The sequence below is a fragment of the Centruroides vittatus genome, unplaced genomic scaffold, assembly GCF_030686945.1.
Source record: "Centruroides vittatus isolate TY-2023 unplaced genomic scaffold, ASM3068694v2 scaffold_1444, whole genome shotgun sequence".
Lineage (NCBI taxonomy): Eukaryota > Metazoa > Arthropoda > Arachnida > Scorpiones > Buthidae > Centruroides > Centruroides vittatus.
Genome location: NW_027122679.1, coordinates 1,631,595 through 1,652,614, shown reverse-complemented (window position 1 = coordinate 1,652,614; position 21,020 = coordinate 1,631,595). Strand labels below are relative to the sequence as shown.

General features: G+C 32.9%; 1 protein-coding gene across 1 annotated transcript in view; it reads left to right on the top strand.

Annotated features, from left to right (window-relative positions):
* The window catches only part of mdlc (RING finger protein mdlc), a 42,182-nt gene that overhangs the window by 19,000 nt on the left and 2,162 nt on the right, over nucleotides 1-21,020 (top strand). Inside the window, exons 6-7 of the mRNA XM_067284649.1 lie at nucleotides 8,235-8,341; nucleotides 8,474-8,657. Of these exons, the coding sequence (XP_067140750.1) occupies nucleotides 8,235-8,341; nucleotides 8,474-8,657 (291 nt within the window). The remainder of the gene's footprint in view (nucleotides 1-8,234; nucleotides 8,342-8,473; nucleotides 8,658-21,020) is intronic.

The window sequence follows — 21,020 nt, the reverse complement described above, 5'->3', positions numbered from 1 at the left end:
GGAAAGGATACATACTTTTTTACTTCTTGTTTTTTTCTTGGTATGATGATTTCATGTTAAATAGATATAATTTTTTTTAACGATTTGCCTGGGTATCCATTCAACAAATACTTCTTATTCACTGTTTTTATTTCTTTTTCTCTCACATTAAATTTAGTTGTTCTGGAAAAAATCTTACTTATCTCCGTAAGATATATATTTTGTTTTTGACTTACTGGACAATATGATTTAAAATTTATAACTTTTTTAGCATTACACGGTTTTTCGTACTTACAATATTCAAGGTGGTTATTAAAGTGTTTAATTGTTATACTAGATAATTTATTTTATTATATTTTTTAGTCTCATGAGTAAATTTAATGTATGAATTAATGTTATTTGCTTGTTCCAGTATTTGATCAGGTGGTGATATCTTACTATTATATATGAGTATTGTACCTTGCAAGTGGTGATATCTTGCAGGTGGTGATATCTTACTATTATATATGAGTATTGTACCTTGTTACCTTATATATGAGTCAACATACCTTGCAAGAAATTTTATTCCTATCAATCTTGATAAAACTTTGTCCATGTCTGTCATAAAGATTTCTGCCAATTTTGGGCAAATGACAGAACCCATAGAAATACCATCTTTTTGGTGATAATATTTTTCGTTCACTGTAAAATAGTTTTTATCCAACGTGAAACCAATATCAAATCATACTTACTTAAACTTGAACATTGTACTTACTTAAACTTTGCACTATCATTTCTTTATTAATAGAAGGATACATTGACACTATATCTAAACTCATTAATTTATATTCTGGCAGGATCGTTTCTCCTCCTAGTTTTGATATCAAAACATCCACATTCTTTATACTAAATTTTGAATTTAAAATAGCCTGTAAAGATTTTTTTTTTAAAAATATTTCTAAATTATATAGTAATGTTAACTTAAAGTCTGTAATTGGTCTGCACTTATTTTGTTTGTGTGTCTTTATACGCATGTTTAATTTAGGTATTCTTACATTCTCTTTAGAGAGTATTTTCGTACTTTCGGACATAGAAATGCTACCTACATTTGATAATTTCTTTAATTTTTTAATTAATATCTTCCATATATCTTTTGTTGGATCTTGTTCTAATTCTTTGAAATTTCCTTCTGATATAATTTCTTTCCTTCTATCTAGATATTGTAAAGTCATTATTATAATGTGTTGTGATTTATCTGCTTTAATTAAACATAGGTTAAAATTTTTAAAATATTTTTTTATCCTATTATATTTATTTATATATTTTTTAGTTTTACTGTCCATAATATATCGGATCTTTCTTAGTGTTAAATTTCTTTAAATCTTCTGCAATCTTAATTTTAATTTCTTCTTTTTCTTCTTTTTTATATTCGTTTCTAAACATTGCATATTCTGTATCTGCTACAGTATCTATTGTTTTATCAAAGAAAGGTAAATTCATATTAATGCCATATGACAGGAATTGCATATAATCTTCTGGAATTTTCTTTGTACTTAAATTAATGACCAAATTCTTCTGCAATTTGATTCTCTCATTCTCTGATGGATAATTAAATAATTTACACAATTTTTCATTTTTATTTTTTATATATTTAATAATATTATTTGTATGTTTTAAAATATCTTTATAATTTAACTCTTTTCTAAGTTTTTTAATATTTTTTAAGGATATAACTGATCATTTTACCTTTCTTTCTGATTACTGATTTGAGGATTAATCTAGCATGTGTTTTATGAATTAGTGACTTTGCCCACAGTAGAAAATAAGAAAATAAAAATTACAGATAGGATAAGCCAGTTCTGAATGTATGACTCTAAGCAATTAGCTAAGCTGTTTCAACGTACATCCTGTGGTAATATCAATCTTTTTCACTTGCCTCTTTGTATTTGGCTTTCGGGAAATGGATTATGGAAGTATACAATGATGTGCTTATATTGCCAGTGAGTTTAAAATATGAGCAGAGCATTCATAAGTGACAATATCTAAACTTTCTGTCATTGTTAATGTTTCTCTCATTTTTTTCATATTGCTTGCATTGTCACTTACCAGGCTTCTTACTTTACAGCCATACTTTTGATTGCATTTTTTTATTGCTGCAGTTGCAATAATTTCTAAGTAGTTTGATGTGTGACTTTCTGTGCCTGTATCAACTGAGTCAATCAAATGAACTGTTCCATTAGGATCAGTCACACACACACACAAATCACTGGTTCATAATGGATATTACTCAACCCATCAATAGCTATACAGATTGTAATATCTTTTAACTTATCAGCTGATTCGTTCTCAACGGAATTGTATACAGTGTCCAGCAACGGTCCACTAACTTCCTTTCTGTGTGGAGGGTAATATCCAGGTTGCAACACCTGAGAAAATTTTATAAATTTGGGGTGTTCTACATAAGTAAAGGCTGAATTTGTGGCATATATAAATTTTGTGCATTGGGCATCTAATTACGTTTTTTGATTAGTTGACGTTTTCACAATAAATGAATCAATGCATTGCAATTTCATTTTGCTTTGTGATGCAGTGTCACTAGTGGAGCCAGAACTGGTGGAGAAGTGCTTCCCACTGGTCTCAGACTCAGTCTCCTGACTTGTTGACCTCTGCCAATCTAAATAATAAATATAAAAACAATAAATTAATTACTAATTAGATGTAAACTTTTAAAATTATTACTATATACAGATGTGTGAAAATTATTAGACTCAAGTATATTTTTATTTGGATTACTGACATATCTCTAAATTTTTTTAGAGAGCTGTTTTCAGGTTGCCCTTGTAGTTTTTAGGCTTGTCTGGACTACAATAGGATCCAACCCACAAAATTCAGTTCTGATAATATGGGTAAAACTTCTTACCTTTGGAAATTTTGGAAAATAGCAAGAATTGAAGCCATTTTGGTTAATATGACTTTCCATTGTGTTGTGAATTTTGTACATGAGAGAGACTTTTGGCCCACCCCTACCTGCAATGCAATTTCATGTTGATTGTTCTCAGTTTCCTTCAAAAATACTTCAATTCTTGCTATTTTCCGAAATTTCCAAAGGTAAGAAGTTTTATCCATATTATCAGAACTGTTTTAATTGACAAAAAACAGTAATAAAACACAATTTTTACCAATATTTTTAGCTTTATCATGGATTTGATCGAACACATGACATGAACTGGAAATAACAGTGATTTGCAAAAGTTAAAAAATATATTACCTAATTTAAATAAGCCTCTAACTGCAAGGACAGACCAGTGCAATATAAAATGATAGACTTTAGGATAAGAACCAAAAATAATACACTTTAGGCTTGAGTCTAATAATTTACACACTTCTGTATGTTCACAGTTCACAATGATTACAATATGTAATTGTATACTATAAAAATTAAGTTACAACCCATGTAAAACTTTATAGCAAGCTATAGAAAATTTTAAAAATTATAATGGTTCAAATACTCACCCAGCTGTTGCAAATCCTGCATATCATCCTGTAGGTGATTATCTTCAATATGTTTTTTCATATGAGTGACTAATCCAGCCATTTCTTTCGTACATATTTTGCATTGCACCTGCATGCCGGTTTTCCTGGATTTCCAGAAATTAGTTTGTACTGGTTCCAGATATTATCAAGCCTTCTTCCTGTGCTCATTTTTCACTTAACAAGTAACAACGATGAAGATGATTTTTTTTTCCATTCAGGTAGTATTAGAATACATTAGCTGTATTGTTAACAGCATGAATTGGGATGCGCTGTCAGGCACTCTCCTTTTAGTGATAAAAGTCATGTGTCACGTGCTTTCATGACCCATGAGAGTGAGAAAAATCCCCCATTCCCACACTTCCATTTAGCTCACAAGTCAGAAAAAGTTTATTTACTAAATTTATGTAATAAAACATCGTTTTAAAACAGTATTTTACAATGTAATATAAAACTGTTTTAAAACAAAAAAAAACCAAAGGTTTTTAAATAAAACGTATTATTGTTTTATTTCAAAATAAAAAAAAACATAAATTTCCCAACCCTGATAAGAACATGTTCATTGATGATAAAGCTGAAAAATAATGACTTCTAGTAGGATACTAGGCAGTTTTTGTTTTTTTAATAATCATGATAATATTAAAAAGATATCTTTCTACTAAATTTATTTAAAAAAGTCTTTAAAAATAATTATTTAAAGCATTCTTAATTTATAAAGTTTTAAAAGAATATGTATTTAGTTCTGTTTAGCTGTAAGCATTTCCTTCTGCTTAGCTTGCATTGTTACTTGATTTCAACCCTGAGGATTTTTCTATCATTGAAGTTATCTTAAATTCCAAAACCTTTATCTAATAATAAAGAAGAAAATGACACAAGATGTGATCAATAAGTTTTGAGAGTTATTTTTTTAAAATAAACAAAAGAACTTTCTGCCACTGAAGATGCATAGTTTTCTTCAGATTTAGTACACCTTTCTAGTATTTCTGGAGCTGCTAGAAACAGTTCTGAAACTCAGATTTTGGAAAGGCTTTGAATTTTTTTCAATTCTTTTTTTATATGGCTTTCATGTCTTTGAAAGTTTTTCTTTTTAATGCAGTTTTCAATTGTGGTAAAAGGAAAAAGTCAGAGGGAGTCAAATCTGATGAATACGGAGGATGAGGTATTGTGTTTGGCCAAATACTGGCTCATAGATAGTCCCTTGTGACGTGGCGTGATGTCATGTTAAAGAAATCATGACTTTGATTGCCATTTTTGTCACTCTTTCAGCAGTTTGTGGACTTCTGTGGCCATTTCATGCGAAATTTGCTTGCTATGTGTTGCATCTGTAGGTCCAACATTTTGGAATATAATATCATGTGGTACCACAAATGGTCTGTCTCCCATCTTCCCATTTTCTTTGCCATTGCTTGTGAGCCATCAAGATGACATCTAGTATACAAACACCTTAATGTCTAGTCCAGGAATTGGCAACCTATTGCATGTGTGCCAAACGTGACGCATGGGACAATTTTCAGTGGACTCTGATCAAATAGAAATGTAGTAAAAATTATATTTTAATTATTAATTACACATTTAAATGGAAGTCATAGTTCAGTGTACGTTAAAAATGAATCTCTTGCTTGTATATTCTTATTACAGTGCACACGTTTATGCTCAGTGTTGCCATCTACATGTTGTGCATATGCTTCACAAGTAAGAACATACAATAATTTGATTAATAACTTAACTTCAAAATTAAGTATTTTTAAGCCCATTATAACTAGACTAATTTTGATAATGTATATAACAAAATTGGTAGAATCATGTTGGCACCTAGAATAACACTATAACTTAGGCTCGGCACAACACTGCTGAAAGATTGCTGACCCCTGGTCTAGACTATCGCTAGAGTGCAACATCTACTCACTAACACTTTTCATTTTTGTAAAGAAAAAAAAAATAATAATAATTCTCTAAGTTATTGATTATACCTTATTTATCAAACATTCATGGTAGCAAATTAATGAACGAAATCTTTCTTTCAATAATTTGCTATATGGCTTCACACTTAAATGATGAATACCGTCTCTTCTTCATTTTGTTTGATTTGAAAATCATTTAGAACATTAATTTGTTTGTGTAAATAAATTTAACTTTATTTAGTAAATTAATTTAGAATATTACAATTTAAAGATTTCAATTGCCTATTAAGCCTTAATTCACTAAATTATACAACCTTGACCCCAAAAATCGTTAATATGAATATTCGACAAAGCAAACCAACTACTGTTCCCTAGTGATTTGTATTAATGCAAGTTGACTGTATTCTTAATTTGTATGTTAATACAAATATCTTTGCATTAGCATTAGGTTTTTAATACAGTAATACTTCAGTTTTTGTTGAATTTGGTTATTGTCAGTCTCAATTTTTGTCGATTGTCTTGGATTTCGTTGGGGTGCCCAAGTGACCCCTCTCCTAATTTTGCGAAAACAAAGGGTGACTCGCATTTTCTGGCTCAGTGTGGTGTTATTTCTCATTGTGTGAACATTACCCTGCGACGGCCCACCCTTGGTCAATGGTTCCATTTCCTAAATACTGGGAATTTGGTTATGGGTTTGCGCTTTGCTTGGACGAGCTGGCCACGTGAAGTTTTCTGGGTTTTCTGCCATGTCTGTAATGCCTGAATAGGGGCCAGTTACCCTTAAATGGACTGCCCAGAAGGCATTATTCCCCATATACAACTATCATAAACACACATACAACTACTATTATGTCACACTTTACCCTGGGTGGTATAGGCTAGAAGCTCACATCCAACTAGCTTCTACAAGACAAGACATTACCATATGTGTCTAGCCAAACAATTCCATTGCTTTCCTCTAGATTAGACTTTTATATTAATTTTTTATTGCTTTTAGTATTTAACACTATATTAATTCTCTATAAAAGGTCAAGACAAAAACTCAGAACACCTTATATATAAGCAGCAGTGTTTATTAGAAACTAACTAATGTTTTCGGTTGTATTTAACGACCTTCTTCAGGATAGAACATCAAAAAATCGAACAGAAGAACATTTAGCAGTAACGAACAAGCGTTTGGAACGTTTTTAAATGAACATCTAAATAGAATAGCGTGTGCCATCTCTACATCGATGAGTATTAAATAACACAATACATGAGAATAATGTAAAAATAGATGACAAACAGTGAAAAATAATATATGCCTCGTGGGGATATTAAAAATAAAATACTAACAGAAGAATACGGTGCGTGCCGAACATCTCATATAACCGAGGGAAGGGTAGGAGCTGTGCTGAGACTAAAACCGGTGGGTTCAGTCCTTGCGTAAGCTTCTGCATATCTGCCTTTCTGGCGTTTACTTGCCGCCTGAGCGCCAGGCCGTAGATATTTTACTAGCCTTTCGGAAGTTTATGGATTGTCCTTTCTGGCTAGCTTTGTAGATATGCCATGCCTCTGTATAACGTAGGTGCTTTATGTTACGAACTGTTTGTATTAGTCTTGCTTGGGCCCATTCGGCTTGGACTTCCTGGGGATCTGCTAGGACATAAGTCACCAGCACTGTGCAAGGCTGTTCGTTTCTTATGTATCTCTGATGTTCCGCCAGCCTTTCCTTGAGTGTTCTTCTGGTGGCACCGATGTAAAATAATTTATTCTGCCTCCGTGCGTCCGTAATCGGGATTTTGTAAACTCCCGGGAGGGAGTTAGTGTCCGGGGCGTCTTTATCATCTTTATCAGCTCTTAACAGCTGGTATATAGTGGGACTCCATTTGTATATTATTCTTTTGTTTGTAGCAGTTCCTATATGTCTATATATACCGCTCAGTGCCGCTCTGTAGTCCATCAATGTAAACTCCTCTGTGTTTAAGAGGTTTCTCCTCTTAGTGTGTGTCGTGGTGAGGCTAGTGAGGGCTTTGTGACTGATCCCGTGCTTCTTAGCTAGCTTAATGATGTAATTCATCTCTTTGTTTTCATCTTGGGTGCTACTACAGTGTGTGTGTGCTCGAGTGGTGAGCGCTCTGAATGCTGCGAGTTTATACACCGGCGGGTTGTGCAAGTTCCATGGGATGAATATCGGGTTGTAAGTAGACTTTCTGTACACCTTAGTGTGGAAAGCTCCTTGGCTATCCAGCCATATAGATAAATCTAGGAAATGTATAAATTTATTGCTTTCTTGTTCGAGTTCGATCTCGAGGCCGAATTTGTTTTTGTTGATATCCGTTATGAATTGGAGTATGTTGGGTTTTACTTTCCAGAAAACAACCACGTCATCGACATACCTAGCGTAAGTTAGGATTTGCGAAGCATATTTAGGCAGGAGTGCATTCTCCATCGTTTTTAGGACCATCTTGCATAATGTATCTGCCAGGGGGCTACCCATGGCTACACCCTTCTGTTGCGTGTTATATATAAACACGGCTGCTTATATATAAGGTATTCTGAGTTTTTGTCTTGATAAGTCACGCAGTCTATGATGATCTATAAAATGTGTTTTTGGTACGTATTTTGGAGTGTCTTGAAATAATTAATTGGATTTACATTGATTCATATGGAAATAATTGCCTTGGTTTTCGTCTGTTTCGGATTTTACCGATTGTTTTTGGACGGATTATTGACGAAAACCGAGGTATCACTATTCATTAAACTTCAATTTTAATATTTAGTATAACAGTCTGCTTAAGCATTAAATACTTATAAATAGCTTTGCTTAAGGAAAAAAAAAATAATTTATATTTTCCTGATCAGAAAAGGACCAATAAGAGCTCCCGAAAATCTCCGAGCCACCGTGAGATGGGATTACCAACCCGATATATGTAAAGATTATAAAGAAACGGGATTTTGTGGATTTGGAGGTAACTGTTTTTTAAATGGTTGATTTTATTTATAGTTAGTTAAAAATTGTTGAGGAATATAAATTATGTTTGAAATTTAATTAGATTAATAAGCAGTTATCTTTGTGCTTAAGTATAGACTTGAATTTACAGATAGTTGCAAGTTCATGCATGATCGTTCGGATTATAAACATGGTTGGCAACTTGAGATGGAAATGGCAAATCATACATATGGTGAAGAAGATACTAGTCGATACGAAATTGATTCTGACGACGAAGAGTTTCCTTTTAAATGTTTCATTTGTCGTCATTCGTATAAAAATCCTGTGGTGACAAAGTAAGAATATTTTGAAATTTTTAAATATAGAAATTTTAAAATTTGATTAACATATTACAGGAAAGAGTTAGGATTGCTCTGTTAGTACTAAAGAGCACTAAGAAAGAAAGCCTATTGTGGGTTTAGCTAGACCCACAATAGGGTGAGGGACAGGGCTTGACCACTCCCTGAAAATTTTCTTGGGTTTTTTTATTCATATAGATTCATTCCAGATCTCCTGTGGGTAGGTTGACATCTTAACTGCTTGGCCATCCAATCAATCTGAATTTTAAATTTAAAGTTCCATTTTTGTTTTAGGCCTATTTGTATTATATATATAAAATAAATATTAATAAAAGCACAGCAGAGGAGGGAAGTTAGGAATCATTCAGTTATTTCCCATCAGAAATGATTTATCTTTTTATTTTTAAATGTAATTTATAGCAACTGCAGGAAAGTTTTACATTCCCAAATATTCTGCTTAATAATAGAAAAAAAATAATTCATTAATTTTGTAAATTGCAAAGCCCAAAGTGTTCAAATCACATTAAAAAACCCATTGAGTTTTTTAATGTCATTTACACAGTAGTGTCTTATTTTGGATGTTGCTGGTTTTAAAAAATTTCTGACAGAAAAGTATTCCTGATTTTAGCATGTTTTTAGGGTTTTTGCTTTTATTTTTTGAAATAAATTAGTTTGTGCTTGTTTATTAACTTTCTCCAATCATTACTTCCTCGCAATTTGATACTACAAAAATAATTATTCAGATTTCTGGTTGTTTTCAATTGATTTAATATGATAAAAGGTTTTATTTAAATGTCACAAATAATTGCAGTAATATAAATTGTCATACAAATTTATGATACAATTATAATAATTTTGCATTTTGTTTCTGTAAATGTAATGCATTTCTAAAGACCATCATTAATTTTTAAATTGAAAATTTTGATAGATTTACTTATTCATGAAAGAAGTATTGTAGCTTTTGTGAAATTACTATAAGATAATTATTTCTCTAATAGTTAGGGGAATAATATATACAAAAGAAACTTTATTATTGTACTAATTTACAATTTATTTATTATATTTTGTAGATATCCACGATTTTTTTTTAGTACAATATTGTCAATTGAATATTTGACTACATGCTGATAATTTGCTTACATCAAATTGAATTGCAGAAATATTTGTAAAACTTTCTTCTTATATATAATTTTTCTTGAAAATTATATCGTATACATTGATATTGGCAATTTACTATACATAAAACATGGTTAGAAATATTTTAGCAGTAATGAAATGACTTTCTTGTGATCTTTCTCATTCTTACTAAGTATCGAAATTTGGCAATTCAGTAAAAATTAGATTTTGAAAAATATTTCAGAAGTAATAAGCAGTTTCCATTTTAAAAGTTTGGATGTTTTAAAAATCAAATATAACCTTAGCATTTTATGCTAACTTCATAGCAATTAGGAGATAGAATGTCCAATGGGTGTTTATACATTTTTAGAACAATTTTGAAAAAATAATAAAACAATTCAAAAGAATATACAGTATATATGTGGCAACAGGTTATAAAAAGAAATGAGAACAATTATGTGCTTTCAAAATGGAGCACTTAAACACACTTTGGATTAAAGGTTGGTCTCTCTTCCAGAAGAGATATTCTTAGTCTGTAATTAGAAAAATCTATGAAATTAACATTTTTAGGTGCAAAATAAGCAATGTTATTAATAATAAGGAAAAAAATGGACTTGCATTGCTTTAACTAGAAGAATATCAAACAGATATTCAAAGAAGGTACATTTATCTTCAACAGTTTCAAAAGTAAAATCTGCAGTCTTAAAAGAAAATCTGCCAACTCAAAGAAGAGTTGCAATGTCTATAAATATCTCTGTATCAACTGTAAACGAGAAAATAAATGAAGATTTAAAAATCTTAAAACATCTAAAAAACATCATTCACTGCCATTTGCCGAGGCATGTTGCAGAACACAATATAAATTGCTTTGGTGGATCATTTAGCCAGAGACAGATGGAATATATTGTGATTATTGATGAATCATAGTTTACTTAAATGATTAATGAAAAAAGAATTGATTTACTATCAACAAAGAGGAGAAAGACTTTCAAACTTGGCTCCAAGATTCCAAAGAAAGTTTTAGTTTGGGATTTATGATCATTGCAAGTATTTTGTATAATGGAAAATTAAAATTAAGAAAAGTGAAGAATGTTAAAATCAATTCTACGTATTTCCAAAATGTTTTAACACCTGTATTTAAAAAAGAAACACTGTCCATATATCCACAGAGCCTTTAAAGAGTAGATCTTCATTATAATAAGGCTGTCAGCCATATAGCCAAACCTACCACTAAATTTTTGAAAAATGACAAAAAAAAACAGTTATCAAGACCCATATTTTTTGACTGTTCTACTTGAACTAATGCCAGATTAAATTGGTCCAAAACATTTCTTTTCCAATATATTATTTTGTAAAATAGATTAAAAGTATACTAATTTTAAATAGATTTTATATATTCATAACATGAAATGTTTCCATCTTCATTCAACATTACAGTTTAAAACGGTTACAAATTACTAAAACAATAACCAGACCGTAAACGTGGAGCTTGTGGTTTTTGGTAACCATAACTGCATGAGATTACAATGATTATGTCAGTTATTGAGAATATGCTTGCCTTTGATTTGAACATTTTATATCATATGAAATTACTGTATACAAAAATTAGTTCTGTAATAATAATTTTAGAAAATTAGCACATTTTTGTCATAGTAATAGCATTGTTCACGAATGAAAGCTTTGTTTACATTAGACCTGATTGTCTCACCCATCATACACTTTGATGGAGATTATTCACTTTGGCGATCACGGAATTGATTACGTTGATTAATTCTGAAGTTAAAAATAAATACAGATCAAATCTGTATTTAAGTTAATATTTTTTAAACTTCCCATATGTGTAATAATTTTATCATATTTATATTCATTGAATTTTTATAAAATTTTATAATAGTTTTAAAAGATTTTTGCAATTTTTATGAAAATAGTCATCATTTATGCATCTGTGCATTTTGTTTTAATCAAATTTGCTTTAAAATTTACTTTCAATGCAAGGAATACTTTCAGTTGTTTTAATATCGTCAGCTTGTTATTGCTTTTATAAAGTCTAGTTTAGATTCTTTATCTAAGATGGTTTTAGAAATACTTTCTTCTGCTACAATGGATGCTTCTTTGCAGTTACCACCTATTGCATTATATTACTTGCAATGACAATATTAAGCATGTGATTGAAAATTAAGTTGATGTATTTTTAAAATATATATTTACAAGAAAAATTACTAGATGAAATCAATCTGTGATCAAAATCTAATTAGTTTGTAAAGTTTAGGCTAATTACACTCTGCTTATTATTAATTCTAATGACTGCTGTTCTTAGAGGACATAGTTTTAGCTATAGTAGTTTGATATAAACACACCCCATTTGCAGAGCTAGGTTTAATCTGCAGGCTGCAAAAAATGTTATTTGTAAGGTCTAACTCTAATTTATTAGATTTTTAGAAATAAAAGTTCAAAATGGGTACAATAGTTGAGATTATTTCATAACCGTGCTTAACCGTAATAACCAGAGGTTACGAAGAGCTTGGATTGGACCAGTTATCGCAGTTATGACTGTCGATATATTTTGGACCATATGACATTTTATTGACTTGATCTGGTTATTTTGTACACGCAGTTGTCAATGAAATTTAATGTGTTTTGATATAAAGATGCTGTTTGTTATAAGATGTTAAAAATTCTGATGAGTTTAATCATAATTTAAAATTTATCTATGATTCCAGTTCCATATAATTTTATGAATTTGAGTGAATGTTTTATATGGTTTACAATGTCAAGAAGATCAATTATATAGCATTGTTTATTTTGATTTTGCTGCTATCAGTTATTGCTTTTATCTACATTTGTGCTTCTACACATCATCATCATCATACTCTTATAATAAATTGGTGATGGTATCCAAGAAAGCTGCTTGCTCTTTATTACGCTTGTTATTCGGCTGTTGTTCAACCGAAAAATGTATTGGAGTGCTCGTAAGTTATATACAGTATTTGAATATTTTTTGACGGGATGGCCAGCATTCACAGTGGCGGTCAAAATGCCATTTATGGTTAAATGCCTCGGTTTATAAAGATCCCTTAGTTTCTTCTGTTGTTCGGGAAACAATGATATATTTGAATCTGGAAGTGGACAAAACTTGGTTGTTTTAAATTAAACTTGGCCAAGAAAATAATGAATTAATTTTTATATGCTTGATGATTATTATTTTGTTTTTTGAATCTAACTTTTATTTTATCAGTAATTTAAAGTTTTAATTTTTAAATGTTATATCTTCTTGGATGATATTCAAGTATTTAATCAAGAATAATTTGAGTCTGGATTTGACGACTCCCTTCCTGGAGTGGCCTGCAGACTCTAACAGATAGATATAACATAGTCTAAAACAATACAGTAATATTTATTTTTAGCAAGATTGTTATATTTGTTTTTAGTGATATTTGTATGAATTCCTTTTGAAAGGATCCAAAGTCAAACTAATAATGAAATAAGTTTGTAATAATTGAAGAAACATTCCGGTTTTGATCTAAATACTAAAGTTAATGACAATTTAGACTACATCTTATATTTTTTTAAAGTGCACAAAAAATTAGTTATTTCATTTTTAATTAATTCAAGCTAAGTTTTTAAGTGGACAATAAATTATTTTTCAATACAATTATTTTTCAATATAAATAATTTGTCAGTAGCTGTCTGAAAACTGAATAGATTGTAAATATGGGATGATCCAAAAGTCGGTTAACAGAGATGTATTTTAAGATTTCTAAGGATGATTAGAACATTTGGTATGTATTGTTTGTGCTTCAGTTACTTCCAATAAAGTGATCCGTATCTGTTCTCGAAAGAATTAAAATATAAACGTTAACTGTCTTTTGGGCTACCCTGTGTATACTATAAACCAGAACTTTAAAGTGTGTAAACTTGATGTATAACTATACATTGCCTTAATAAAAATGTATTTTATACTTATAAATTAAATTTTTATCAAGACAATATATAATTATAATGTATAAATTATGTATAACCGGACAAAGATAAGTGACCGCTACATTAATTTAATGATAATATAGTATTCGTTTTAAAGTGTGTTTGTACAAGTTACATTTTTGTATATTCCTATCACAAGTAAACAAAATTAAATATGTAACAAGATTAGATACAGTTTAATCCCGATAATTTGTATTACAATAACCTGGCAGTATAGTGGAGCACTGTTTATAAATTTCACATTTATACATCATTTTGTGTTATCTCAAAAGCTTTCTATTTGTTTTGACAATGGTATATTTCATTTGTATGCCTTTTCTTTCGTAAGAATATAATAGATACTGGGAATTTCTAGAAAAATATTGCAATGTGTTTTCTAAAACTTGTTCTTTGTTCTATTCTTGCACTCCTCTTTTCATGTTTCCAGAAATAAATGGCATAAAATTGATGTTGCCCAGTTGTATTGTCTCTTGGAGAGGGACGATTTCTCCCAGAGACAATTATTGGCTGTATTATTTGCAACATCAGAAATCGAAAGCAGACCTTAGTATATCAATAGTTAGGGTGGCATTTCACTTTTGAATAGGAAAACATCACTTAGAAATTAATTGCTTCACCATAATAAATTATCTTTCAGATGTGTACTGATTTTATGTTAATATATTCCAGGCTTTACAGTGTTGGAGCTATCATTAATTATTGTTACACTGTTTTTCTTACATAAAATTTGAATACGGTTCGTAGATTTTCCATAGAATTCATTCAGTAAAATCACTCTATCAAACCTAGATTCCTTTGTTCCTCAAACATTTGCCTGGCGGTAGATATTAGATTATCATTCTGGGATATCTTATCTTTTTGTCATTTCACTGTCATGGCATCATCTTTAAAACAAAACGCTAATGATTTTTAAGGAGTGAGTTTAGTACTGGATGAAACTTTTTTGAGACTACGTGCCATCCAATAACACGGGAATCGAACGTATAAACGCAATCTAACCGCAAAAATTTTTAATATTTTTGCGGTTAGATAGGACTGGTGGTTCTGTTTTCACTTTCGTCACATTATTGAGCTGCAATCTGAAAAAATTGTCGACCTATAAATTTCCACTTACGTCCGTCTGTCCGTCTTTCCGTAATCTCCAGAACGGAGTTAGATAAAAGTCGAGAACAGATTTGGAAAGATTAGGGGCAAGATGCCTCGATTAACTATATACGAACTTCCGGTGCCAACCGGAAATCACGTTGTTTTAATGCAAAAATCCCCCTCGAAAGGTGTTTGAGAATGTTTTGTGAAAGGAAAAGTATGATGTAGGGAGGCAAGACACTACTAATTTGAGGTGGAGAGCGTATATTTTAAATTAAACAAATTAAAAATATGATTAAAAAAATTGCAGCCCGGCATTGTGACGATGTTTGACACTACTTTTTTCAATTCTTATAAGATAAATTTATGCAAAACTCACACGAATGTTATTAAGTGTTAATTGAAAGGTTGCGGCCGAAGTTTTCGTCTCTAAAACGTGAACGTCGAGCTGTAAGCCTAGAAGTTTGACAATGACGTTTGAAACGTCCTTAGAATGATGCTCGACGTTCCGAACGCCATTGTCAAAGTTCTAGGATTACAGCTCGACGTTCACGTTTTAGAGATGAAAACTTCGGCCGCAACCTCGCTATTTTTATATTTGATTTTTAATTCCGTGTGGTATTGTTTCGTTTCGCTTTGTTACTTTTCTGTGTAAATCGAACGATGCAAATTGTTATCGTCTTGAAAAAACCAATGCTTTTTTCCTGGGAAAATTCGAGGAAAAATTTATTATACTTGTCGAATTTATCTTGAGTTATGCGGAGAAGCCGTATTATACTAAATGTAGCCTTGCCTATAAGTAAAATATCGATTTATCCGCATTACGCTGTAGAATTTGCCAAAATATCGGAGACACGTCAGAGAGAGTCGTTGTATATTAGGATATATTTGATACGTTGTATATTAGGCCATAGAAATGCAAAAAAGGGGTCCAGTCACCAGTTCGTTATTATTTCAATACATTTTCATCCAAATTCGATTCGTCACGCTTGGCCAATATCGTTGGTCGAACTGGTGAAGGGCCGAGAAGACGAATAAATCCAGTTTTACATAGAACTTATACTCCGTCGTTCCTATACGAAAGGATCCGTTACGTTACGCGCCGCTTATTGTTATCGGAATCGACACGCCCCGAAACGTAAATTAAATAACTTGTTAATTATCTGATAGACAAAACAAATAAATAAAAAAAATTACTTTAAAATTGGCCGTTATTAAGGACGTCAAATTTCACCCTAGCCATGGTAAATCAAACGATAATTTGAGATAGTTTAGGACGAATTAACCTACGGGCGACCGACGACCGAAAATTATTACGGCTATTTTCTCTCGTCCAATGGACTGGGGTCACTGCAAATTAACGCCGGCGTATCAATGCTATATTCATCAAGAATGCTTCCCTAATCAATTTTACATTGATGGTGACGTAGAAGGAAAAGGATTAACGTCACAAAGAAACTTGTGTTAGTTATCGAGCGCCGGCCTCCGAGTGCTATTATTAGCCTAGCTTTTGATCGGACAGGATACAGGAAATCACTCGTCCGTGTAACTGCACTTTCGCCGGTGCGACTCTAATTGAACCTCTAAACGAAAATCCTAACGATGAAACTTTTTCCGACGTCACCAAAGCCCTAACCGCTTATTCGCGAATTTGTCGGAAATAAAATCATTTTATTTTATTCGTTCTTTCCATTTAACCAACGTAATATAATTAGACGACACGCCATTTTTATTGCTGTTGTTATTTAACAGAAGCGATGACGTGTTACTGGGCTTTGTGGATGGAAAATTTCGTACTCATCCAACCTAATTGCGTCACTTGTTATTAAAGTAAACCAATGACCGATTTTCCCCACGGTCCGTAGTTTAATTTAGATATCATCATTGCTGGCTGCTTACTAACTGAGAACTTGGCCTATTTTTATATAAATTAGTTATTTTGGCGACGATGGTGGTGATGATTATAATTAGCATATAGGTATTTTTCAATTCTTTGTACTAATGTTTCTAATATACTGTAGAGATATATATACTGTGAGAGTAGTCCTCTTTCTCATTTTACTTGTCTGACCACAAATAGGGTTGTTTCTATAAAGTTACAGCATCAGAAGAGAAAAATATCAGTATAATTAGGCCTGTTGTTAACAAAAAAAAAGAAAAAAAAACACCATGGACGTCACTACCGAATTACCTCCATTTAAAAGCCACTGGTAGAAATATTTAGAAAGATTGACGTGTTCTAGCTTTTGTCGGAGTGCCCGTCGACTGTCTTTTCCACGCGGTTTATACCTATAAATATTAATTGCCAATTTAAAGTTTCGGCCGGGAACTGTCAGAATCTTCTCTTTAGAAAATCGATATTGAAATGTCTAGGGTAGATTTTTAAATTATCTGACAGGAGAAAGAGGGAGGAATCTCCATAGCTCATTCTCCGTATCTCTTCGTGAGACTTTTCGGTTTTCCGGTTGTTATGTAGGCCTACGAGGAAAGTATGGCGACGGGTCGAAAATGATCCTTTCAGATTTTGACATTTTGGACTGGCGGCACCTAGAAACGTCGAGAAAAGTTTGGGGGGATTTTTCTGTATGTTAGTGCGCCAGGGGTGGCACGATTTTTCCTCATTCTTTCGAGCTTAATAACTCGTTCCTTTTGTCGAAAATCTCTAAAATTTTGCGGGAAGTTTGTGTATTTGGGGCATTGTTGCAGTTAAATTTTGGTGGCCGAAGGTCAAAGTTAAAGGTGGGAGTTAGATAGGGGTGGTGTGTCGTATCTCCAGGGGTCGAACTTAATGAAGATTTTACTGGTTAGCACTTAAAGTTTAATTTCGAGGTTACATTTAAAAAATTGTCATTTTATAATAATTATTAGTATAAAAAGTTTTAAAAAATAATCTCATAATAGATGGCGCCACGCGTAATTTTAACTTTTTTTCCGGGAAAGTTAGGCAACTCGTTGCTGGATATATATATATGTATGTTTAAAGTAAAAAAGTTAACAAGGAATTTAATGTCATCCCGTAATAGTAAATCTTTTCGCCGCCATTTTGCCAAACAGTACAGAACGCGCAGGTAAATTAACCCGGAATTAAAAAAAGTTATATCGCTGTTAACGAAAACCCCGATATTACGCTACGAACTTCGGAACGTCTCTTTTATAATAGATTTGTCGGGCGATTTCGAAGAGAGAAATGCAGGCGTAGACAATGATAGTCTGCTAATAATGGAAACTGTTTCTAGTTACAGATAATTTTTCAAATTCGAGTAGTGTCTGGTATAAAACTCGAAACGAATTATCCCGCAACGGTATCGTGAGGGTGGGACGTTCTACTCAATCCTTCGGTGCGAATGGTGGCCCAAAAGTGGAAAGATTTCGTGTTTTCCGCTTTAATATTTCAATATTTTATCATCGCCTCGTTTGACTGTCGGAGTGGACGAAGGATCCGACGGTTTTTCATTGAAATATGTTTAAAACAAACGAATTTAAACAGTTCGGATGAAATTTTATTCTGTGATCGATGGACGGAACCCGAAAAGGATCAAATTCTATATCTTAATCGCTTCGTAAAAAAATTATCATTAAAAATGCTTTAATAAAAAAAAAGATAACGGGCGATTATAGGCTAGCTTAAAACTTGGGCTAAAACCGAAGGATCGTCGAACTGCGAAGTTAAAGGTGACTGCGAATCCATGGCGCGCGATAACTACTACCACCAGGCGTAGCGATACAACGGGGTTACTGTGGCGAAAGACGGCGGTCGGTGGTCTTGTCTTTTTACGTTATAACGAGGAGAAAGTGAAACGTTAAGTAACCCGAAACGAACTTTAATTCGTCGATAATCGGATGGTTTAAATTAGTTTTTTTATCGGCGATCGAAGGACGGTTTGAAGTGGTTAAATACATACGGGGTCGGTGCGTCACGATCGTAGTTCACTCAGCCTATCGCGGTGTTTCGACATGCGAAGAAACACGTGAAGAAACACGTGAAATTATTGCGTCGCCTCCGAGTGTCTTCGCCCGCAAATACTTTTATTATTATTATTATTATTTTAATGGAATAACGTTACGAATATTATTAGAAGAAAGTCGAAATAAAAATGTAAATCGCTGCAGTTCGAGATGATTTTCAAAAATCTCGCAAAATGTCTGTAGTTTTGAATGGTAAGAGTGAATTCTGATTCACTCACGCTTCGGTGGTCTCCGTGGCAAATTCCTCGTCTCTTTCGTTTTATGGCGCGTTTTAGTTTTCCTATTGGAAGAAGAAAGAAAAAAAAATCGCGTACGACGTTTTATTCCGCGTAAACATCTACGCGTAGGTGCAATTATCCGATACGTAAACATCCTTCTCGGGACGAATGTCGAAACCACATCGCTCATAAATCGAAAGTTTACAGTAGAGGAATCGGTTTATAATCGTCGAAGGACAGGTGTCACTTCGTTATAAGAATTCGCTGGCATCTACCTATAGGAAGTAACCGTTTACTTCTTCTTCATCTGTTTATTCTTCAAGTGCCGTATTACTTTTGATTCCGAGTAAATGAACGACGTAACGATCTGTGTTTAAATAATGTACAGTTAAAGCTTATACAGAAATGCTACCTTACGTAATATAGGCTATATATATTTATAAAGGAAGTATATACACCGTTGGTTTTAGTTTATTATATAATATAACGGCGCAAAGTAATACCACGGTTCTAATCTGTATTTATAATACGAACCGTAAATTTGCGATAGGTTGTTCGTTACGAAACCGTCGTTGGTAAACCAGGAATCTGTCCGTAATCGACGGTTCCTAAAAGATAACTCCGCCGAATTTTCGGACACCGGAAATGGGCAAAATTTTCTTTGCTCGCTGATTATTAGTGTGAGACTGGGCGAAAAGATTAGTAACGCGCGTGACAGTTGCATATAACACTAGCGTCGTCGGTTTACTCCAGCATTTTCGGCCATAAGTAACTTGGCATTTAGCAGTTTACGGCATAATCGTATCCTTCGGTTAATGTAAACTGTTTTGCCAATTATCGCCGTGACGACAATGGCACGAACCGGACCCTATCGTAAACAATGCAGGTCGAGATACTAACGCCCTCTGCGTAATTCCGGTGGCAAAGTGTCAAAATGCCATTTATTCTTACGTTTCCGTGGGTTTTTGGCATTGCGCTTCTTTACGCAAACTACCGACGTTTGCAAATATAAATCGTAACCATTCTACCGTGTTGTAAGTAGTTTAGAAAAAAGAGATCCGCGGCCTGGCCACGTGCTGCAGATTCGTCCTTTTCCGAGAAGGTAACGTTCTGTCGAAATTCTTTAATAAACGGGTGTCTCCTAACAATGTTTTTTTCTCTCTATCTCTGGAAATTATTTCGCCCGTTAATAGGACTTCGAGCTGCAAATCTTATTCGGAAGTATGCGTTAAAATAATTTTAATTAAGAATGAGTTAAAACCAATGTTCGGGTATTCGGCGTTTAAGGAACCGGAAGTAAACATAAAAATACAGGAAATAATAAGGTGGGAATGAAACTACGGCCTCTTTTCTATATTCGTTCGAATTGTTTCCGATGTAAATCTTTATTATATCGCGACACCGGGCCACGACGAAATGCTAACGTATTTTAAAAATAAAATAATGCCGCGCATTGCTTTACGGCCAAAATTTCCTTTCGTCGCACCACGGACGACCGGAAAATCGAGTTAATAGATTAGCAGATTATGGGTTTCAGATAACAGACGTATTGCGAAACAAAATAGTTTATCTCGCTAAGTCCATCGTCCCCGTTAAATTAATAGCGAAATCCCTCGTACCAAATATCCAAACGTCGCCACCTCATTCCGCCGTTAAGTAGGTTACCGTGTCCTCCGATACGTCGTTCCGTCGTTCGTCTTACGGAGGTTAGGCGGAGGAAATTTATTTCGCAAGTTAAAACAATCTGTCCGCGGGTTGGGTTACAAGGACGATGACTGTACTTTGAAGCCCGGCCACCAACTTCAAACAGTTAATAAAAAACGCGGTAAATTTCGTTCTGACCAATCGCCAACCGTGTCGAAAGATTTGGCGTATTGCAATTACTTTGTTTTTTTCCTATTTAGTAACTGTCTTGCCCCCTCATTTATATTTTTTACTCGACTTATCCACGTATTTTCACTTCCCCGGCTGTTATGTACAGTATAACGGGGGG